General features: G+C 36.6%; 1 protein-coding gene across 1 annotated transcript in view; it reads right to left on the bottom strand.

The window, feature by feature from the left end:
• The window catches only part of LOC144372679 (tRNA (32-2'-O)-methyltransferase regulator THADA-like), a 71,307-nt gene extending 47,090 nt beyond the window's left edge, over window positions 1–24,217 (bottom strand). The window contains exons 1-2 of the mRNA XM_078035980.1: window positions 24,116–24,217; window positions 6,002–6,230 (exon numbers count right to left, since the gene is read on the bottom strand). Coding sequence (XP_077892106.1) covers window positions 6,002–6,012 — 11 coding nt within the window. The 5' untranslated portion in view covers window positions 6,013–6,230; window positions 24,116–24,217. The remainder of the gene's footprint in view (window positions 1–6,001; window positions 6,231–24,115) is intronic.
• Between the last annotated feature and the right edge of the window lie 902 nt (window positions 24,218–25,119).

The following is a 25,119-nucleotide window of genomic DNA, read 5'->3' as shown; positions in this document are numbered from 1 at the left end:
TCCTTGCATTGTGCACACCTCATCCCCAGGCTTTTACACAGAAGCGGTCACCCCCACCTTCACTCTCTCCCAGGCAAACATTTCATGGCCTTCCTCTCTGCCATTATCTACTTCTTTCTCTGGGTGTTTTCCTTGATGCCCCAGACCATTCCCATGTGCTCTAACATACATTCCCACATGCTCTCATGGCAACACTTAAATCCTTCCTTGAAGACCTTCATTCACACATTTGACAAATACTGAGCTTCTGCTCTGTCAGACCCGGCCCTTGGTGCTTGAGATACGACAGGGAATAAGACAAAGAACTCCTCCCCATGGAGCTGATGACATTCTAGTAAGAGGAAGCAGACTAGAAATTAACGTCAAAATAATAGCAAAGAAGTAGAATATTTGGTGATTGCTCATCATTATATCCCAGGAACCCAGGACAATGCCTCGCTCCTAGCCAGTGCTCAAAAAATACTTACTGAATGAATAAATACAGCAGTGTGAAAAGATGCTATGTGAATGTGAAGTATTGTCTTCTGCCTATGAAAACCTCTTCTCAGAGTCTGGTCTAAGCTTTCAGAGGCCTAAAGCATGTTGTGTTAGTCATACCAGGCCATTCACTACTTAGACTTGGTTTTACAGTTGGCAAAAGTCATAATTTTACCAGTAATTTTCAGATCAAATGAGTTAAGCACTGAAGTCTCGAAAGTCCCAACTTGGCATACTGTTTATCTTCCTCAAACTCAAAACACAAAATTAAAAGAAAGCCAGTTCCTTATATGGTTTGGACACCAGAATGCTGGCTTCGTGCTATATATAAAAGGTTAATACTGGAAAAGTCAATAACTACCATGAACAAGGACCCTGTCATATCACTGTCATGGCCTAATCCTACCTAAGTTATCACCTGCTGAAGTAAATTAAAGTCAAGAAAGTAAACATTTAATGAATATTCACTTGCCTTTGATCCAAGAAAGTCTTAGAAATAAGCTTTCCTTTAATTAAAAATAAAAATAACCCAGAAAGCTGAAATAAGATCTGAGGAACACTCAACACAGGTCAGCCAGTCAGCATAAGTAAGAGTTGGCAGTGCCCAGGTGAAACTGCTCCAGGATGTGACTGTAACACCATTCTGTTCATGCAAAAATTTGGAAAACAGATTTTCTGGGCAGAACTGGGGCCTAACATCTCCACTACCAAGCTCAAAGCCAAAAAATAAACCTGGTACAAAGGTACCCGTGGTTCTGAAAATAGCTCACTATCTTTACAGACAGCAAATACATCAAGCCTTGGGACTGAGACACGCACCAATCCATCAACCAATTGACAAGCCAGTATTATGTACTATGCTAAGTGCTCTGAAGCATAGTCACACATATAAGAAAGACATAATTCTAGGCCTTAAGGAACTTTAAATCAAGTTTAAAAAATAAGACAGAAATGAATGGAAAAACAAAAAAAAATGCAAACCAGATTGAAAGGCTGGCATTCTAAGAGCCAGAGAAGTGGTAGATTGTTGCTCTGGAGGCCAAATCAATTGGGGAGAGCCCAAAGAGGGACGCTCAGCAAGGCTGGTTTCACAAGGAGTGGGACTCACCAGAATGTTTGCAGACTGAGAAAAGCAGAGAAGAGCCCTACACTGTTCTAGGTGCCCTTCAGTCTTGAAGGACAGATGGGAATCACCTCTCCCTGGGCCATGCGAGGCTGAAGGAGGAAGAAGAGAATGTGTGGAGAAGGAAGAGACTGACACACTGCTAAGGCAGAGATGTGTAAGGCAGCCATGGAAGGTGGAGAAGGCTACAGCAAAAGGCTCTGGTGTAGAGCAGGCCAGACTGTGGAGACCTCAAACTCCAAACTAATGAATTATTTCCAATTACTGGTAAGACACTTGATGATGTGGCCCAGAAGTATCACAATGAACTGTGTTTGGGTCTTCCCCCTAAACAGTTTCATGTAAGTCTACACTGTCCACACAAAAGAAGTAGAGCAAATTTTTTTTAATGTGTTAAAAGTTGAAAAACCAACATATTTTCATAGATATTTAAATAAAGTCATATCACTGTGACTAAGTTTTAGATCATGCAGTAAATCATACATATCTGAATAAGAGCTATAACTACTGAAAGATCCATTTTAAACAGCACTAAAAAATGACTTCTGAAAGGCAAATCTAATCCTCCTACATCTACTCCATCACTTCACCCTCCCCCACAAACCTGACTAGGGTCTTTATTTTCCTTTAAGCATTACAGGTTTCTTTATGTACCTGGAAGGAAAAGCTGTTAGTCATCAGTCTGGATGGTGTGGGTTAATAGGGTCTTTGTTCAGAAAATTTAATTATAGGTTTGAACCTTGGATGAATGCAAAAGGAAAACACTGGAGGGGACTCTCAGCTAATCTGCCAACTAAGTGGACCCATGCGACTTCAGGAGCATCCCTGGGTGCATTGTAGAGGCAGTTTCTTTCCTGTTGTCTGTAGCATGGCCTGCCCTAGTTTACTCCTAATTTGCTTCTCTGGCCTGATCTCTGACTGTCCTACAACAACCATTTCTGACAAAGGGCTCTGCAACCAAAGGCCCAAAGATGCTAAACCATAATTTTGGCAGTTTTATACCCTTTAGAGTTTTATATACCCTTCTGCCTCAATGCAGGCACCACAACTAAGACTGTGCTCCTGTGCACTGGCTCCAGGCAACCTCAGAGCTTTCCCACCTTTGACCCCAAAGGCTTTGCAGAGGAAACAAGAGTTTAAAACCTGGCTTTAACATACCTCTACATTCACCAAATACTTTGACTCTGGCAAGTGATTATCTGAGGAAAGCTGCTGAACCAAGGGTATTTGGGGCTGCATTTTATACTTTGTTATCCTAGAGATACCAGTATTTAAAAAATATGAACTAGAAACAAAATAAAATGCAATAACTGTTAAAAGACTAGAGTTTGAAAGTTTTCTGAGCAAGAAAGGAGAAAACTGATTAATAAAAAACCTGCTTTTTACTTCCACAGGAAATCTAAAATTGATGCCAGTATTACAAAAGGATAAAAGTGCTGACCAAAAAATGTCAGCGAAATCAACAGAAAATGCATAAAGAGAACCTCCCAAAGTAGTGGAGCTCTGAATGCCTGGAAATCTCGTTTCCTCCTAAAGCTCAGTTAAGTGATGATAAAATTCCTAGTTTAAAAAAAAAAGTAAGGGAAACTGTTTTAATCAAACTAAAATAATCAAATTAACATGTCCAAACATTCAGATTCCTAAAGAAAAGTAATATGTGAATATAATGCATAGGAATTGTTAGGGCTACAATTAATTGAAAGGTGAATAGGTTATTCTGGAACCAAGAACTCTGGTTTCTCTTTATTTCCATCATTCTTTCATTCACTGACTAATATGTATGACATTCTGAAGGATTAAAAAAAATTGAATCAAGCATTCAATACCCTCAAGTGCTGGGGAAGTCAAAAATCAAAATCTTAAAACAACTAATCCAAAGCTCTCCTGTTTTGAAACCTCCCTTAAACATTAAAAGGCATTTCCAGTTCAAAATGCAAAGGTAATGATTCCCACTGAGCAATGATTATTTGGATAGAGACATGTGGTAAACATTTCCTAGGGAAATGAAAAAAGGTCAAAGGTAAAAGACAACTGAGAAGAGCTGCAACATCTCGGCAAGTTACAAATTTAAGGGGTAAGGGACACACACAACCTCCATCCATTAGAAGCTGAGATTTAAAAGAAAAGCTGAGGCTTCTCTGGGGTGAATATCATGACATCTGTTCTCTTCTCATAATAGCAACTAAGTTGATTTAAGAAAATATTCTCTCTCTCTTTTCTAGAGCTGTTGGTTCATAATTACATGATTTTTCTTGAGCTTTGGTTTCCTTAAGATGTGTTTATTCTGCACATCTGCTCTCCCCATACCTGATTACACAAAGGTATCATAAAGAGCAAACCAACAGGTATAAAGAGACCAGCCCTCAAAACAGATAAAAGCAAACAGCCCATGGAGTCCTTTGGAAATCTTGGCTGGCAGCTCTTGGAAATAAAAGTGCTTCTAAAGCAGAAAGCATTAAACTACCGTATTTATATAGGGCGTGATTGACAGGTCAGTTATTAACTTCATAAAAACACAGGCAATGTTAACTAGCAAGAATGTTTGTTCTAGCTGTTCTATCTGAAGGAAAATGAAATCCAAGATAGAATGACTTGTTCTCTGTTTCTTTTAAGTATTTATTTTAGAACCGTGCAGTATAAAAGAATGTTTTTTCAAGTCAGTGAACTTAAGCTATTTTGCTTACTGTTCTGGAATTTAAGTATGCTGTTATAATTCTTTAGAAAACAAATGTTACATTTACTAAAGTCAAATTCCAATGGTGCACCATGATCTTTTCAAGCCCTCAACAATTTTTTACTCTTCTGAGTTACTAAAACTAAAGAAATTTACATTAATTCATCTTTCTTCCAGTAACTAATGTGTATCAAATCAGGGAATCAAAGTGCAGGCAGACTTCCTCCCAGTGCTCTGGATGCAAGCATGTGTTCCTTGAACTGCTTATGGCAACAGACCTAAAATCTGCCAAAAGGAGAAAAGAATCAAGGGTCTGTATTTTATTAATATTATTTTGAGGGCTTATTTTTATCTATACATTCTATCATGTGTGATCACTTATTGCAATATTACAAGGCAGTATATTTTATTTTAAAAATTCTCTCAGAAAATAATGTCAGCTGCAGGTAAATATACAGTCAGGAAATCCTGTAGAAGAACTCAAGTTCATTTCTGCAAGCAATAACTTTTATCTTGAAACTTACTTAACATGGTTAGCGCCCACACCCATCCCAGTGGGTACTGACAAAAAAAAAATAATAAAATGTCAGCTAACTTAAAAAAATGTTTCTCCAATTTGAAAAGTGACTTCTCTAGTAGTTGTTTTGAGCAACTATATAGCAAGGAAGTATACAAAACTTCTATTTACCCAGTCTATGCTCTTATTCATTTATATGATGATTTTTTTAAAGTAACAAGGAAAAGGTAGAAGGAAAAGTTAGAAGGAAAAACAAGGTTTTGCTTTTTAGAATCATTCAACAAATACTTTTAAGATTGGAGTTACATAAATTTGGCATTTCCTAGCCAAATAAATGCTTATGAAGTGGACTGGTGTTTATGTGCATGTTTGTTTATGTGTGTTTAATATTCTCAAGCCTCAGAGTTTTTCCATGTAAACAAAAGTTTTGTTAAATGCCTCTTGAATTAAATTTAAAAGGCTATTTGTTATCAAAATGTTTCGCTCATAGTAAAGGCTGTCATCATATGAGCTGCACACTAAACACAAGAGCAAACCCCAAATCCCAGAAAAACTATCCGTGCTCATCAGTACATTTAATGCAGCACAATCCTGATTCCTCCAGAGTTCCTACAAACAACAGTCCTTCAGAACACAGAATTCTTATGAAATAAATGCTCAATCTTAGAACATGCCCTGGCCTCCTCCACTACCCACACATCCCCGCCCCTCCTGCAGGACTATATTTTCAAACTAGAATATTTGTTTTGACACACTTCTGCTTGCTTAATTCTCTGGCAAAGGATTTCTTGTGCACTCCTAGCCAGTAATGAACGTTTTGCCAGAAAATATGCAACTCTTAGCATGACAAGAATAAGGGGGTAAAAAACCCTTCCATCGAGACTTCCAGAATTGAAGATAAAAGCAGGTACACTGGATGAAGAGAACCCTTTCCCCTAACATTATAACTTCCTCTTGTTTTCCCTGCTTCACACCACTGTGAGGAGGAAAACCTTCATTTGGCAGTTTCACATATCTTCTCTACACTATTTAAAGCAAGGAGAAACTATTACTCCAATCTTGCTTTCTAATTAAAGAACTACTTATCCAAATGAAAAATGTAGGTTAGCTAATCCTACTCAGGGAGTAAATCTCCAAAACAATTTCTTAATAACAGTTTATCGAGAAAATTAAAATCCATTGAATTCATTTAATCCAGTGGAATACTTACTTCTCTTTCATTATTTCTCCAGTTACATTTAAGGAACCCAACACTCAAAAAACTTAACAATGCAAGATGGCTCCACCTTTCCCACTGAATTCAGAAGGGCTGGGTGGGAATCACACTGTGCTCCTTGGTGAGCTTAGGGTGTGGGTGAAGCACCTCCTCCATGACTACCCTGAATCTTGAGAGGGCAAATCCACAGAATAGACTTCCTTCATGGGTGGATTCAGGCACTCTGTAACATAATAAAACACAGCTGATGGATCTTGAAACAGAAAAGCATATCCCAAACAATTTTAGATTATTGAAATGCTTGTGAGCTGACAGATCCTCTTCCTGCACACATCACTTACTTACTGATGTCTCCTGGCATCTATCCTCACCCCACTGGTGATCTCATTCACTCCTGGTACGATATATCATCTCCACACAGATGACTCCTTCATCTAGCCCAGACTCCACTCACATATCTAACTGCCAAATGGATATGACCCACTCCACATGCCTCAGCATCTCAAAACATAGTTGCAAAAGTGAACTTGAAATCTTCCCTCAACAATCTGTTCTTTCTAAATCTTCACCTTTACAAATGGTCCCAAAAACTATCCAAGCCAAAACTCCACTATCTTTCCTCTTCCCTGGTCCCCTCATTTTCCATCAAGTCCTATCAAATCTACTATTATACTCTCTCTTGTAATCAATATCCCTCTCCATCCTCCTTGCCTGCCTCAATTTTCCCCAAAGCACAACTTTCTTTTCTCACCACTTGGTCCATCCAGTTTTCCAAAATGGGTTCTTTAAAACACAGTTCTTTGCAAAATATCCCACAAGAAGAATTCCATGACTCAATATTTTAATGAGTATCACATTAAAGTGCTCAAGAAAGCCTGGGTTGAAGATACACATTCACACCAACCCATCTATGCCACAACTGTTCTCCTGGCTCCCTTTCTCCACACAGTTTTTCTTCATCTAGCTAATCTCTACTCATCTTTCAAGCTCAGACCCTGACTCTTATAGGAAGCCTGTCTGAGAGATACCATTTATCTCCATTTCAAGCTTTTAAATTTCTTCTTGCCATCTCTATACCGTACTATGGTCATGTAGTTTGGAACATATCTACTCTGCTGGATTCTGAGATGCTTAAGAGCAAAGATTTTCCACTTATGTGCCTTTTAATGCTTAGCACATTGTTTGTACACAGGAGTACGTCAATAAACCTACATGAGCAAATGAATGCTAACATGCATTTGCTCATGCCAACTCCTAACTTACTCAATCAAACAAAAGCCCTACAGGTAGTTTCCCAATTCTGTACATGAAGCAACTAAAGGAGAAAAAATGGATAAGTTTCATTATTCCTCTAATATGACACTTTTTTTTATCTCCTGCAGGGTATACATGAGTAATTCTACTCAACTTCTCAGGAAAGAGGACATGATTAAACCACTGGAAAACTGCTTGGCAAAACTCTTGTTACTTTTAGAAATACTATATATTATTGAACAAAAAAAACTTTGATGTAATAGAAAATTAACTGGGTTAGGAGTCACATTTGAATTCAAACACCAGCTCTGCTTCACACTAGGTATGAGGCATGTAGCAAATTAATCATCTAAACTCCAAGTGTGTCATCTAGAATGAGGACAATAATACTTTCCATATTGAACATTCCTATTAGGAATACATAAGATAAGTATAAAAAAGCCCTCTGCAGGCTTTGTTATAAAGTTGGATACGCCAATGCTGTTTCCACCTTGAACAATATAATGGAATGATGTTTACCTCCCCATCTAGCAATATTTATGATTGATTACTATATATTTCTATTTTTACTTCCCTTGATGATAACTAGTCCAAATAACTGGAAAAGTTTTTAAATCTGCATACTGAAAGTTAAGAAACTTTCTACTAAATTGAACCAATCAAAGCACATCTGCTTTGAGGCTTGGAGTATAAACTGGGAAATAAGAAAAACCATTGAGTATTTAATAAAAAGCTCGACAACAGTCTTAAAAATTTCAACAAAATCATGACCAGTACAACTGGCTAGACTATCTACACTGCAGAGACTGTCCACACTCTTCTGTCACTAATGGAATCTTATATAATATAGTCAATGCTCCCAGCCCTACAAACTATGAACAGCTCAGTAGATAAATCTCAATAAGCCTCCACATCAAACAGACTGGAAGAAATCAAAAGACCACTGAGCTAAGCCAGACCAGGCTGATATTTTGGTTTATTGGTTAACTGTTATGCTTGGAAAGGCATAAAGCTTAAATGCAAGGCTTGAGGTGTATGTAAAAAATGCCTGACTTAAGTAGAAATACTGATCAGAGCATCTGTCACTAGTTAAAATATGAGGAGATCTTTACCCGGGATATTTTTTGTTATTTTTATTTTAAATAAATGAAAATAGCCAGTTACACAGTGACTAAACATGAATCATTGTTTCAACTTTTTGAGAATGCTAGGTAATACCAGGTGTAAATGAGGGAGTAACATTGCTGTTAATCCAGGGCATGTGAAAGTTAAAAGGGGAAAGAATCTGGTTTAGTTTATGGCTTCTTGTGGTATTAACTGAAAGGGTAAAGTTTCTAAGCTGGAAGGCTTGAATTAAAATGTAAAAGATTAGGTATTATTGAGTTCCTCGGTTACACCCAGCTTCCTGAGTTAGTTGAGACAACACCCTACTAGCCATTTAGCCTAGGGCCCTATGCAGTTTGTCACAGGGCCCGAACCAATCAGTTTGAATGTGTACCCCGCTTAGGAATGACCAATCACCCCTGCCCGAGCTGTTCCCGCCAATGGATTTGCCAATCACGTCTCAGAGTTGTTGTTCAATTTCCCTGCGCCTCATGATGATTTGTTCTGATGTATGCAAAGCCCACCGCCCTCTCCAAAAAGTGTACTTAAGCTCTGTTTGACCTTTGCTCTGGGCTCTGGGCTGCTCTCCCTCCTTGAGTGAGCACAGAGCCCCAGCGCGCTGGAATGGATCCCTAATAAATCCCCTTTTGTCAATTGCATGGAGTAAGTCTCTTGTGTGGTCTCTCCCTCCGATGATCCGCCGGACCCCCTTTACATTAACCATAGGTTTCTCACAAAATTTTTTTTTTAAAGAGAGAGTGAGAGAGGAGAGAGAGAGAATTTTTTTTAATACTTATTTTTTAGTTCTCGGCAGACACAACATCTTTGTTGATATGTTGTGCTGAGGATCGAACCTGGGCCACACACATGCCAGGCGAGCGCGCTACCACTTGAGCCACATCCCCAGCCCTCTCACAAATACTAATGAATACAACACTTTGAAACACTATATGGAAAAGTGAAATCTGGTGGTATAATCTGGATCTCTTAAACATTTTCTACTGAGTAACTCCGTTGGCTGAATAAGCAACAAAAGCTAACATTTTTTAAAAGGCCCTAGGAGAAAGTTCTCCTAGTAAAGGTCTTATGAAAAGCTGAAAATGAGGTCCTCATCACTGCCTTCCTCTAATTTCCACCACTACCAAAGCTACCCAACTATACTCAGGCAGCATAGTGCATTAGGACATGCAAAGACTTAAAATGCAATCCCTCCCCTTTAGAACCTTGTGTTCACTTGAGAGTACATAACTAATTTACAAGAAAGAGACAGTACACAGCCTCTGGGGTGGTACAGGAGAGTCCTATGGAACAAAAAAAAAACAACAAATGCTGAGATGACAATTAAAACAATGGGCACTAAAGGAGAGTTTCCTATATACTAAGCACCAGCCTTAGGCCCTCTACACCAGCCTTAGGCCCTCTTAGCTTTATCACATTTGCTCCTCACAATTCCAGAGGCAGACTCTATTGTCATTCACATTTTATAAGGATGCTGAGACAAAGAAATGGAGGCTCAGGGGACTAAGTCACTTACACCAGAAATCAAATGTAGACATGCCTATTTCTACATTCATCTTCTTTGCCTGCTCCTAGGGCAGAGCCTGAAGAAGGCAGTATGGACTACTACAGAGCTGCAGCCCCAGAGTCTGCTCTCCAGAAAACCAGTTTTAGGAAGACCATTGGGCTGAACCCAAGGATGGAAATCAGCATAGCTTAAGAAGGGAGAGGCAGGCATTTAGGAGCAGAAAAACCATGAACAAAAGCACTCAAAGTAAAAGCTTAACATTCAAAGGAACAATAGAGAGATTAGCTTGATTAGTGTGTGGGTATATGTTTGGAATGGGAGAAGGTAGTTGGCAGGCTTTAATAAATATTTGTAAGTTTGAATAATGCGAGATAAGGTGAAAAGGGCCTTGAAAGCAAAGCTGAAGAAAATGCAATTAACCAACAAATAACTTGAGCAAATGTTCAGCCTCCCTAGTAATAAAAGCAATGTAAATTGAATCACCAAGGTCTTTTCCTTCTCACATTCCCTGAAATTTGCATTAAAAAAAATACTTCTTTCTGGGACTAGGGTTATGGCTCAATGGTAGAGTGCTCTCCTAGCATGCATGAGGCACTGGTTCCATCCTCAGTACCACATAAATGTGAAACAAAAATATTGTGTCCACCTAAAACTAAAAAATAAATATTTTTTAAAAATGCTTACTCTTAGTACTAGGAAGATTGCACATGCTGGTAAATGTGTTAATTGGTATCAGTTAAAAGAAACTTGGCTATTAGTTTCATGGAATGTTTATATTCTTCAGTCCAGCAATCTCCCTTTCAATAATCATAAAAACATGGACAGGGGCTGGGGTTATGGCTCAGTGGTAGAGTGCTCACCTAACATGTGCGAGGTCCTAGGTTCGATCCTTAGCAACACATAAAGATAAATAAATAAAATAACGGTATTGTATCTAACTACAAACTAAAAAAAACAATTTTTTTTAAAAAAAGAACAAAGATAAAATTCATGAGAGAATATTCCTTGCATCACTATCTATAGTGGGGAAAAATCAGATAAAATGCTCAAGATTGTTGATTAAAATAAAAATAACTCTTTTAAAAAGAAAAAAGGGCAATTAGAGCAATAAACTTTATACTATGTGAAATGGAAAGTGAAACGTGTGACTGGAAGTGAAATGGAACCTGTTTTTTCAAGAAAATTAATTTATTAAGAAATATGACGGGCTGGCGATGTGGCTCAAGAGGTAGCGTGCTCGCCTGGCATGCGTGCAGCTCGGGTTCGATCCTCAGCACCACATACAAAGATGTTGTGTCCACCAAAAACTAAAAATTTTTTTAAAAATTCTGTCTCTCTCACCCCTCCCTCTCTCTCTCTCACTCTCTCTTAAGAAAAAAAAAAGAAATATGACAACTTGTGGGTTGGGGTGTGGCTCAGTGGCAGAGCCCTTGCCTAGCACAAGTGAGGCCTTGGGTTCGATCCTCGGCACCACATAAAAAATAAATAAATTATAAAATAAAGAACTCTGAAAAAAAAGGAAGAAAGAAAAGAAATATGACAATATGTAAAACCTAACAGTATAGAATGCAACAACAAGTCGTGTCCTGTGACCTAGAAATCACACACAGGAGACTCTACTTGCAGAAAGAGGCTTACACATTAAAACACTTTATAAACAAAGATACACACCAGTCTGTTAATTTTTTTTTAACTAGGAGGATTATAAATTATCAAACAAAAATGAAAAGTGATTCCTACCAGTGAAAAAAGAAGGGTGTGTGTAGAATAACTACAAATACATTTTATAAAAACTAAATACTCATGAATTAAAAAAAAGGTCCAGAAAACACAGCAAAATGACAACTGCAATGCAATAGCCTAGGTGAAGACAATAAAACTGTGTAACTTTTTCATATTTTTCTTAATAAGCACATATTACTTTCAACATCCAAAGAGAGAAGAAGAGTGAAACAGAAGAGTAGGAGTGAAGTCCTGGAAACCACAGCGTCATCTTCCCCCCACCAAGGTTCTGCCCATACTTAACTACCCCATGTCAAATTGACACACTGGCCACAAAGAGGAGAGATGCTAGTTGGAAAGCAAACCTTTTGACTATAAGGAAAGAAAACTCAGCCATGGCACTGAAACCAGGAAGTACCTGAAGGACCAAAAAACAAGGCTGACTGTTGGAAAAGAAAGAGTGTAGGAAAAGATTTGGGAGTCCAAAGACCTACTGAAAATGTACCAGTGTTTTCTTTTAATTCACAAATGCACCCAGGTCTCTGAAGATTCAAGATTTTTCTAAGTAAACGGATAAAAAAATACAGAACAAGGAGAAGAGAAAATACTCTGACATATCATTTATTGTTCCCCATAGAGAATAAGATATTGCCAATTACAGAGTACCTCTGATTATAAACAATACACACTAGAAATCAGGGAGTCCCTCTGAGAAATCTCCTTAAAGAGCTGGCCTACCTCTAAGCACTTCCTACCACATGAGCTATATCACATATACCATAGAGAAAAACGGGAAGAATCCTCAGATGCTCGCCTCTTGGATTATACCAGAACAATGGTATAATATTTGATTCCTCTCTCTTCTTCTTTATCATTGCTGTCACTTCACAATAAGACTGACCTGTTCCTTGATTGTGTTTTAGTTTATTTCATTGTAAGCACACTATATGTTCCGTGAGAATAGGCTGTTCTTAGATCTTTTTTGGTGTCACCTAGTACTAAGCCCTGTATACAGTTGATAGTTAATACATATTTATTGATAGATATCAGGCTAGGTGCTCAAAGTCATTCCAGACTAAGGTAAATTGAGAAACATGATTCCTTCTGCTATTGTGATTTTTTAAAATAATTCTATGAAGAGTGACATTACTCCAGGTGTCACTATACATGACTGTAATCCCAGCTACTTGGAAGGCTGAGGCAGGAGGATCCCAGCCTTGGCAACTTAACAAGACCTTATCTCAAAATAAAAAATAAAGAAGGCTGGGGATACAGCTAAGTGGTAGAGCACTTGCCTAGCAGGCATGAAGCCCAGGTGTAGTCCTTAGGACTACCAAAAAAAAAAAAAGAAAGGAAGAAAGAAAGAAAGAAAAGAGGGTTATTATACAGAAGGCCCTAAAAAACCATTAAAAATTCTATTTAATGGGAGCAGGAAGAAACGTCCACAGAAAATGCCAGGGATTCCACGGGATTCAATTTTCATGGACAAGCCAACCAGTTTGGCAATGCATGAGGGCACAATTTTAAATGCAGCCAGGGCTGAAAACAGGAAGGATATACACAATCAAGTATTTAGGGACAGTATGTTCCTTGGTGGAAGGCCACAACTTATAGTCATATGGCAAATGAAATACATGATATTATAAATGGTGGCATTGCAGGTAGCCCACAGAAGTTATTTACTTCACCACTGGAACAATATACTTTTATAATGATAAATAATTGAAAACTAGTTCATTGAAATATTGGAAAGCAAACAAGGAGAACACCACTAAAAGAACTTCTTTTCTCTGAAATATAGAAGCTTCAGGGAAAGTTCTCAATTAAAGCATTAAGGAGTTGGAGATGACCTGTGCTGGGTTTCTGGGGGAAACTAGGCACTTGTGACCCTTAGAAGTCAGTGGCACAGTATTTTTAATACACATAATTCCATTTCCAAATGCAGGTAGGGGAGGCAGAGCACCAATATTGCTCTGCATTGACCATATTTTCTAGCAGCAATATAAACAAAAGGTGAGGGAAGATTTTCCCACATTAATGGAAGAACTGGAAGAGACACAGGGAGAAAGTGTGTTTAAAAGACATTAGCAAGAGCTCTGCTACAGCCACGTCTGCACAGTGCAGCGGGAGTGAGGCTCTTCCCATGAGGGAGAGCAAAGTCCACAGTTACCTTCAGCTTCCCACCTTGCTTTATAGTTAACTTTACAGTTGAGTCCAAGTCTTGCCTCTCCTCTTCCATTGTTCTTCAGAGATTTGCATCCTATTTTATAAATGTGTGTCATCCCCTCATCCCCTCAGTGCTTGAACCTACCTCGTATACTTGCTGAATGAATGATGAAGAAAAAAAATGTCAGAATGCCTAACCTGGACACCAGTTACACAGAAATGAAACCACAGGCATAGGAAAGCTTTGATTAAAGGGGTGACAGAGGGGATCAAGTGAACTACGGGACAGGGGTATGTAGCTGACCATTAGATGGATCTAAGACGATTATTCAGATTTGAGAGGTTGTAGAAATAGATACAACTAAGATGAAGATGTCTTAAGAGCAAAAGAAAGGCAAGATGTCATGGAATTGTGCTTATAGAATGGAAAATTCTAGTCTTCCAAGATTTAGCAACTGGATCAGACGTACTGATCCTTGTCAAATGAAGCTAATCTAACCCTAACTTCTGTCAAGCCCAGCTGGTTTGCCCTGACCCAGACAGCCTCATGTTCCAATTCTATAGAGGCAGTTTGTAGAGAACAAAGCAGTTAGAGTTCAGAGGACAGAAAAGAAAGAAACTTGGCAGAAAAAGAAAAAGAGATTATTCAGAACAATTGGCCTAATTTGAGTTCAGAGGCCAAAAAAGTCACATCAAAATACCACATTCAATTGAAATAGAACAGGGATTTTTGACACAGAAACAAAAATAATTAAATGCCAATTCCCATAAATTTAGAAAGATCATTTGACTTCACACTATTTGGCCTTATGATAAGAAAACCAATATATGGGTCAAATTCCAAAAGTAAACCAGAGTTTGTGGTAACAAACATGTTAACACTGTTAGCTTATTAGAGATTAGCTGTGAACCAGGAAGATAATTCATAATGTCAAAGAGCATTTTCAAGCTTGGATTCAGAATCTCTATTTTAATGTTTACAAAACTTGGTTCATGTGTGAAGACATACATATACTTTGTTCCTGGGTGCTATGGTTTTGGATATGGTTTATCCCTCAAAAGGACATATGCTGGAAGATTGGTATCCAATAAAATGATGTTGGAATAGTCAAACTTTTAAGGGGTAGGGCCTCATGAAAGGTAACTAGGTTACAGGGTTACTTATACCCTCATGAATGGATTCATGATGTCTTGGAATAGGTCAAACCTCATGGGACTGAATTAGTTCTTGATAAACTGGGCTATTGGAAAGCAAAGCCACACCATGCAATTGGCCCTTCTACGCAGTCCATTGGTTTCCTTTCTACTTCCTGACCATGTTGTGATAGCCATGGGTGTGGGGGAGGGAACTTTTCCAGAATACTAGCACCATGCTGTTTGGACCACCTTCCACCACCAGAATCATGAGCCAAATAAATCTCTTTTCTTTATGCACTACCTAGCATCACGTGTTCTGTTATAGCAACATGAAATGGACTAAGGAATTACATGAAAATTTTTTAAATGCAAGCTATTTACAAGAATGAATTATAGCCACATCAGTGTTTATATCCGCTCAATTCAAAATAGCTAAGCTATGGAACCAACCTAGGTACCTTTCCACAGATGAATGGATAAAGAAAATGTGGTATATATATACAAAATGGAATGCTAGTAAGCCATAAAGAAGAGTGAAATTATGGCATTGGCTGGTAAATGGTTGGAACTGAAGAATGTCATGCTAAGGGAAATAAGCCAGTCCCCCAAAAAACCAATGGTTGAATGTTATCTCTAATACGTGGATGCTAACACACAGTGAAGGAAAGTGGAGAGGAGAAGAATAGAAGTTCAATTGGATTAGATAAAGGAGAATGAAGAGAAGGGAGTGGAGAGGAGAATAAGAAAGACAGTACAATGAACTGAACATAACTTTCCTATGTTCATATGCGAATACATGACCAGTATAATTCCACATCAGGTACAACCACAAGAATGGGATCCTAATTAGAATAAGCTATACACCATGTATGTATACTGTTAAAATACACTCTACTGTCATATAAAAAGAATAAAAAAAATTAAAAAGAATGAATTATACAGAACCGTATATCTAGACCCTTGTACTATTTCATATTTCTTTACAACTACATGTAGGAAATATGTAAAGAAAATAAATTTTCGTATTAGGCTAAAATATATTTATTATCTTCCTATATTTAAATCACTGTTCCTAATTAAAACATTTTCAATGCTTTTGAGATGACCTTGAACATCAGACATCAATGTAGTAACACACATTGCTTAATTCACACTCTTTCCCCGACCTTGTCCTTCCTTTTAATGGAACTTGACTTTTAGAATTTACCATTCTCAGACTAGTCATGTGCTTCAGGAAGAGCTAACATATATTCCAGGCCCAATTGAAGAACCCTGATTTGTCTAAGCTAATTATGGCAGATCTATTTCCCCCACCCGGGTTAAGTTGGGACATGTTAAAAATTAACTTTGGTCAATAATATGTGAATAAAAATCTGTAGGATGTGGAGGTGGGGACATAGAAACACACACAGGAGAAAGTGTCATTGTTTTCAAAAAGAAATAAGAAACACAAGGCTTCTAAATATTGTGTTTCAACTCTAACATCTGGAGGATGGCTCCAACATCTACATAATAGCAGCCATCTTGTAACCATCCAGAAAGCCCCCTGGGTCCATGCCTTCACGTCTAGGATGGCACAGTAGAAACACAGAGAAAACACATGCTACAACCTGAAAGAAATAAATCCCCCTTAAAACATCCTGGTTACATATGTAATAACTTTTCCCTGTTTAAATTCTGATTTGGGTTTTTTATTAGTTGTATCCAAAAGCATTCTAACTACTATTAAGTCTGAACTATTTCAAACTTACATTTAAATATTAAAAAATGGAGCTATTATTTGAGGGATGAAAAATGACAATGACAAGAGTATGCTACTTATTTTTTTTAACCACACAAATATAAAATAAAGATATTGTGTCCACCTATAGCTACTTAATTTTTTACTAGGACATCTAGCCCAAGGTACAGAACTCAGTACTTCTAGTGAATCCTAAAGTCTATTATATTTCAAAGGTGTTTACTACTCTATTCCCCCTTCACTACTTGCCTCCCCTCCTTCCCCACTTACAAGCAAACACATAAGTACACATACCACAGTCTGACAGATTAGGTCCTCAGCCTGCTGACCAGTTCATCATCCAGACTGGCGGTGCTACTTTCCCCATGTCATGACTTTAGGAAAATGGAAAGTATCTTCTTCTAATAACGGTAAAGACAAACACCAAAAAAGTAATATACTGCTCATGACAGGCTCTGTGTACTGGTGAATAAATGCTTTGTACATGAAAATAATTTGTGTTCCAGTCCTGCCACTTTCCAGCTATATGACAGCAGGCAAATAACTAAAATTCACTCCCTGTCGTTTTACTCCATTGTGAGGTGATGATGATATTACTCACCTTGCAAGGATCTCGTGAAGGTTAAATTAGACACACATAAAAAAATTTATTGATCATATTTTTATCAAAAATAGTTTTGTGTGTAACAACAATAGTTGGAAATTTCTGGAATTTCAAAACTATATGTTACTAAAATCAATAGTTACTAGGACTGAATTCTGAACAAATTATAAATGTTATCTTAAGTTCTAAGGAAACCATTCCCTCTGGCCTTAAGTTCTTTGACTCCATTTTCTCATTTGGAAAACAGCTCTGTGGTGTTTCTCTACAGGTAGTGAATGAGCAACAAATACAGCTTGTAAACTTCCTGATAAATGAATACTTTATTGCATAGCCCTGGAAGCAACCCTGACATCTTAAATTATGTAATCCTGGTATTACATTATATTAGTCTGGCTCATATAAAATGTAAGCTACAAAAATATCAAAGCTAAGAAAAAATATTTACTCATGCTTTTACATGCAGAAAGAGGATGCATGCATTGCCAAGATTCCATAGAACAAGCTCAAACGAGAGCAACAATGCCTCAGTTATTAGAGAGGGCAATGGCCTGAAGCAGTCCTAAGGAACAAAGATTACTTGGTCCATGCAAGAGTCAATATTTAAGCATACAATGAGTAATTCCCACTTTAAGTTCATGAACATATTTCTTTTCAAGAACTTCTTTTTGGTTACAAATTTCATTTGTGGTCTTCCTACCTATAATCCATGAACCTATGAATGAACAAAACGTTGAAACATGAAACTCTCCAGTAAACAAAAATGTCAGTACAGACTTAATTCTGACTAGACCATCTCAACAAGGTTACACAAGACTTGTACTGTACTTCTCAGTCTCCAAAAATACTCATTTATCTACCCTGGCTAAAGCAACAGATTGAATGTTCTACAAAGATTTGTGGTAAATGCATGAATGACACCTCCAGACTATATCAAATCATGGGGCTCTTAACTTTAAATCATTATTATTTAAAATCCTCTGACAAGTAAAGTGCCTCTTTGGGAGAATGAACCTCATATTCCACATTAGAATCATTTAAATTCAAATGAATATTATTGTTGCTAATAGAAACTTCGTTTCTAAATATTTTTTTCAAATGTTCTAGTCATGCTATAAGCTAAAAATAACCATTAAATTATATTAATGCTAGCTTTGTGATCTTGAGCAAATCACTTAATTTTCTGCACCTTAATTTTCTTATCTGTTAAATGAAAATGGGATTGGGTGACTTTTTAGGTCCTTTAGAAAATAAAGACAAATAATAATTGTTATCATTTATGTCATTTTAATTAAAGATGTGAAAAATGTAACCAAAGATTCTGTAAAAAATTAAGTCTAAAAGAAATTGAACCACAGCCAAGAATTTTTGTAAACCCCAAATCCCCTCTCGATAGCACCAAACAATTGAGTTTTACAGAGTTAACTATGAAAAAGGTAAATTTCTTATTAGTAAAACTGATAACCTCCTGGGCTAATTTAATTCATTCCCTACTTGCCAACCAGAAATGTATGATTTTTACCTTTCTGGTTTAACAGCATAATGTTAGAAACTTTAAGGCCTACTCTTGCCTCATCTCTTATATACATGAAAACAGTGAGGCTCACTCAAAAAAAGAATACTTATGGGCATTCTCATCCATAGCCTACCTGCCTGCCCCTCTATAGGGTATACTGTATTTTCTCTTGCCTTTGTCTTACTTGCAATAAACTGCTCTAATAACTTCCCCACCAAAAACATAAAATCCACGAACGAAAAAAACTACATAATTCATATTGTCTTCCAACACCCACAGAAAGGGTCTTAGAGTCAACTCAAGCAAACTTCTCCCCTGCGCCCCACCCCCACTGAAATCAACATACCATATTAAAAATGTGTGATTATTGGTCCACATTCAGACTTTGAATGAACGAATGAAGTGGCTTGTCTCCCACAGTTAGGGCAATGTAAAATCTAAAGACATACACCAAAAAAGTAATATACTACTCATGACAGGCTCTATGTATTGATAAATAAGTGCCCTGTACATGAAAATAATTTGTGTTCCAGTCCTGCCACTTTCTGGCTATACGACAACAGGCAAATAACTAAAATTCACTCCCTGTGGTTTTACGCCACTGTAAGGTGATGATGATATTGTTCACCTTGCAAGGATCTCGTGAAAGTTAAATTAGACACATAAAAATGGCCTGGCACAAGCCAACCATGGAATAGGCAAAAGACACTAAAAGACATGCCATCTGCCTTACAAAACTTCTCCCTTCCCTCAAGGTAAGTTGAACAGAATCCAATGCAACAGATAGCTGCCATATTTTTCACTGGGCTGTCAGTTCCCCTTAGGCACAGAATATTTCTGATTCATCTCTGCATGCTAGTACCCAGCAGATTGAAAACATAATGAACGTTATTCAATGGGGAAAATGAGAAATTCTTTGGGTCTGAGGATGTTAATATTATCCCAGACCCAGTGAAAGAAAGTTCCAATTTTCAGTTTGGCCAAATAGGTAAGTGTTTACTACAAGCTTCTATGTGGTTCAAAGCAAATAAGCTATTCTGAATTCTAATAATTACATTCTCTAAAATATAAAAAACTCAATTGCCCTAAAGCTCTCAATTTTAGTTTTGAAAAACCAATTCTTTCCTAAACAATGGAGTGGGTAACCACAGAAACTTGTGGAATCTCTTTTCCTAGAAAACACGAAGAACAGGAAAGAAGCCAGTCAGTCTGGAAATGGCTTCAAAATCTGCCGATAAGCAAGAAGTTGAGCTGAGTTAGATGCCCCTTGAAGGGTTCCTCTAGACCTATGCCACTAAGAAAAATAATTCTAATAATTCTGTCATTTATGTCCAAGAAAATAAAATAAATCTAACATCTCCCAATACAGTCATTGGAAATTATTTTATTTGGATCTAGTGATGCTTTTACAAACCCATTTTCTTCTTAAATTATAGTAAACTGTACTAAGCTCTTAATTTGAATATGAGCTCCTTAATAATACAGAATAGAAATTGCACTTAACAAGTAAACAAAATTATTTATTCATTTCTCTTTTTCAGTCTATTTCATGACCTTAAATCTACTCATCCCCAAAGCCTTATAAGAAATACTATTTCCTCAAAAATACATCACTCTATTTTTTCCATTTACAGATGTCCAAGGCATTCATTACCCAAATCACAATGCACAGGTGATTAGTGATATCTTCTATTTTCATCTGATTCACAAGTAACAGTTTATTTCTCCCCAGCTGAACTGTAAGCTCAAAAGCCCAAGTTTTGGAGCCCTCATGTTTAAACTGAATTCAAGGTAAGTACTTATTCATCATTAAGTTCTTATTGGCTCACAGGTTGAGTTTAAGCAAAAGGAAAATGTAAAAGCAATACTATTTAACTCTGCACACTGAGCACCTGTATGAAGTTTTGGCAAAGCAGACACTCCACAAAGTCAAAAATAAAGCTTCTCAGACTACTATATATTGGCACTTGCCACTTAGCTGCAACTAACATAGTTGAAGGTTAAGACACACAAGGGACCCAGAGTTAAAGATGCAATTGGTTTAGCTGCTACCCTATAAAGAATGAGCAGCTATCAAGGACGGTCCATTCACATACAGATGGCAGCTACTATAGAAAAGCAGAAAGCACAGCACCTTCCCCAGAAAACAGGGCTATGCATGTTCTGATTTTACATGGAATCCATTATTCATTCTGTCAGACTAAGTCAGTTAAATGACAACAAACAGAAAGGAAAGGAGTGTTAGAAAATTACAGTGTAATAACATGACTGTAAAACTTGTATTTTCTCACTATTCATAATTCAAAGAACACATCTAGATCAGACCAATGGGCTCAAAAGCTCAATCTTAAGTGCATTCCACACACTCATACAGAGAGGCAGACCCCTGGTCCTTTCTCCACATATTAAATGAAAACTTCTGGTCCCTACTATGTGTCAGGTACTGTCTAAGGCATTGGCACTTTATCAAACATGCAATTCTAGTAACATTATATAAAGTCTCAGCTTCATATTTTAGAGGGAAGACACCTCAGGCTTGGCCCAACCTCTTATTTGAGCAAGAAGAAACTCAAGGAACAGAGAGGATAACCTCGTTGGTTATTGTGGCTTTATGAGAACAAAGGCAGGAGTAGAAAACAAACTTTTTATCCCCCCCTCCCCAGTAATAAAATTTACTTTTTCTACTAAGCAAGTATTTCTATATGCTTCCTACACACCAGACAGTATACAAGGTACCAGATACACAGGATTCTGACCCTGGTGCTGTCCTCAAAAGGCACAGTCTAACAGCAAGGCAACGGACAGAAACAGCAAACCATATCTCTAATTGTTTAGGACTTCAATTTTAAAAAAATTAATAATAAAGTTGTAATAGTTTGTTGTAGACTCTTAATAACCCCATGAAGATAAAATCTAGATCTTACTACTCCTGTCATATAGATTGAGAAACTGAAGTATGGAGTGAATAAGGGACTCTACTAAGGTCATCTCCAGTGGCAGCAAAATGCCTAGAAACCAAGTTTATTTACTCCAAGGTAGACATTCTTTTCACACTAGATGGAAAAAAAGCAGATGTTCTTTTTATGTTCAGTTCCTTTCTGACCAAGAGCACACATTTGCAAGACTGCATGCAGAACAACCTGTGGTTGTGAAAGCAAATTTAACTGGCTGTGAGGTGTCATCAGCTGAGGTTAGTTATTTGATGACTGAGTAATCACCCAACAAGACATTGTAAGTAGCATTCTTAAAGTGCCCTTTATATATACAAAGAATAGATGGAAACGGTCCTATCCTTCGGGGAATTAATATGTCGAAAATGGGTATATAAATATTTCAACAAAAAGTGACAAAATTAAATAAACTACAAAAGTAGAATAATCACAAACAATTGCAAATTTAACAAACTAAATGTTTTGCAGAACTTCTAAGAAGACCTGCCAAGAAACTGATAATTCAAGAGTTAAATACAAAAGAGAAGCCTGTATAAAAGATGACACATGCCAGTCTTCTGATTATTGAAATACAGGCTCTTACTAAAAAATGTTCACCACACTTAAGTAAAATATCAACTTCCTAATTCCTTCATTTCACTTTCCACCATTAGTCAAAATAATTATACAAATATTCCATTTCTCTTCTTCTAGGAAAGTTATTAATTTTGTAATCTTCTCTATTCAAAAGAAATGAATTTCCATCAGTGTGACTTTAGCTAAAAGGGTAAAACTGTGTGATCTCATCGCCCTTTTATTCTTCTATCCTCTTTCAGTTGCAACCTAAATGAAATTAATGATCATTTTTCTCTGGTGCACAGTAAAATTTATATACACATTCAAGAAGAGCAATTTTAACATTAACTTTAATTGTTACTTAATATCATATTTTATTCATACTACTAAACATCATCATGGTCTCATAAAAAGATACAACTATTTTAAACTTAAGCACACTGTAGAATTATTAACAAATTAGACAAAGTTAAAAAGAAACAAATACTAGTAATTTTCAGTTAATGACAGGAAAAATTACTTTAAGAATGAGCTAAAGGGGCTGGTGTCATGGCTTGGTGGTAGAGCAGTTGCCTACCATGCGTAAGACACTGAGTTCAATCCTCAGCACCACCTAAAAATAAATAAATAAAGGTATTGTGTCCATCTACAACTAAAAATATTTAAAAAAAATAACAGGCTATAAAGTAAAAATTATAATCATGCTACCAAAGTAGTAATATTTATTTTAAAAATACAACTCAGGGGAGAAAAAAAATCTCTTAGTATTCCTGCATTTACTCAGGGGATTCAAACTTAGAGCCAGTTACCTTTCTTTGAAATATTTGGTGAATTTTACAGGCTGATAAGCAGCAATTTTCAGAACCACCACAGCAGGTTTCACTAGAATTACCACAAGCATATCAAAAAATTATTTCATCATATCTTTTAGTTCTTAAAACTTAATTTCATCAAAAGAAGACATATTTTAATAAATACCAGTTTAAAATCTAAATTTGAAGCAAAAGCATAGTAACTTGTTTAGGGAAGAGAGAAGCTGGGCTTGAATTCATGTTTAGGTCCTTAAGACAATGACTTGTATGTCAAATTGGATTCTAAAAGTTTAAGGGAGTAATTAAACATGCAGCGACAGTGACATCTAGTGTTAACAGCTGCAAGCCAACTACACTACTATTAAATCCTCAAATGCTGAAGAACTATCCAAAGCTTCTCTTTAAGAACAAACAGAACTTGTGCATTATATTAAATAATAATAATAACCAAAATGGTTCCATAGATTTCCTTCCAGACATTAAAAAGCCTTACTGAAAAAAACAGAGTAAATTAAAGACCAAAAAGTAAATGCATTATTTATTTCACACAGTCAACATCTCCAACTTTCTCCCTTCGTTTAGGAGAGTAATGAATGCACAGGTAGTCTGGAAGGTGTTCTGATAAGAGTTTCACAATCTTTTAAACTTTCGCCTATATGATTAAAGATACTGCACAGATAGTAAATACTCGATAACACATCAGGAAAAAAGAATGTAGGACATTTCAGGAATACTTGAAGAAGACACAAAGAAAAAAGAATAGTTACTGCAGTGAGAAACAAGTCTATATTTCAGCCCTGGCTTCCTTGCTTTATATTTGTTGATTTGAAAGGTCAACTTTGTAATCAGTTGATATTTTTGCCCAAGGATTTAGAATTTGGCAGCACAGGTTAATTCATTATACCATTTTTATAGTTTTATGCTACAGATGAATCTGTAAAAGTAAGCAAAATTTCGACAATTATTTTTGGCCAGGACAATTTTGTGTAAAAAGAAAAGTTAGCATTAGATGAAGCTTACTTACCTATTTGTTTTGGAAAGTTCGTCCTTTCCCCTTTTAACTCCAAAAATTCTTGTGATCAAGGAACTAAAGAGAAGAGTGGATGAATTTCTCACCTATTATAAAAATAAACGCACAATATGGGTCAAGGAATATTTATGGCATGAAATCAACATGTATAATGGTCAACTAGGTATTCCAATCATTATACCATTGGCTAGTGTAGGACTAAAGAAAACATGGTTTGTTTTCTCAAAATGAGACAACTTTAAAAAAAAATTAATAGTAATTGACTCAATGAACTCTTAAATTAAGCCCTAACTCCAAACACAATATAGTTTTTTCCTATTCTAATATTATCAATTGATTTCATTTTGTCCTTGAATTGAATCATCAAACAGTACTTTAAGAAAAAAAAAAACTATTTTTCATATCCTTCCTGACAATGATAATTCTAGACCTCAACTCTTTTCACTTATTTTTCTGTACTTACCTACCTGTGAGAAAATACTTGTAAGACTTAATTTCAAAGAATCCATGTAATAAATAGTCAAGAAAATACTTAATATTCCAAATGCCATTAACTTCACAATGCCAATAACATAGCCAAGGGATATTAACCCTAAAATTATATGATAGAACTGATTAATAAAAACAAGAGGCAAGAATAATGTTAATAAACTTGGATCATTTCTCCAAGACACTACAGAGTATGTTTTCCAAGCCAATGCATCAAGATACTTTGGAATTTCACGACAATGTCTTGAATATTCTAGCATTATTGGTCTTCCTCAATCACCTTGCCAAATCAGAGTAGAGAGGTTTAAGTATGTACTGCCTTCCTTATGGTGTGCAAGGCAATATACCAGCACCACAGAGAATATCTAGAAATAGAAGACACACAATTGCTGCCATCATAGAGCTTATTTTCGAATTAGGTAAGTGATCATATGGTATGTTAAGTAGCAATATAATCAGAAAAGTCATTAAAAGTAATAATGCAGGCTGGAGCCATAGCTCAGTGGTAG

The sequence above is a fragment of the Ictidomys tridecemlineatus genome, unplaced genomic scaffold (genome assembly GCF_052094955.1).
Source record: "Ictidomys tridecemlineatus isolate mIctTri1 unplaced genomic scaffold, mIctTri1.hap1 Scaffold_145, whole genome shotgun sequence".
Lineage (NCBI taxonomy): Eukaryota > Metazoa > Chordata > Mammalia > Rodentia > Sciuridae > Ictidomys > Ictidomys tridecemlineatus.
The sequence above is the reverse complement of the archived record's forward strand: the minus strand, read 5'-3'. Positions and strand labels throughout refer to the sequence as shown.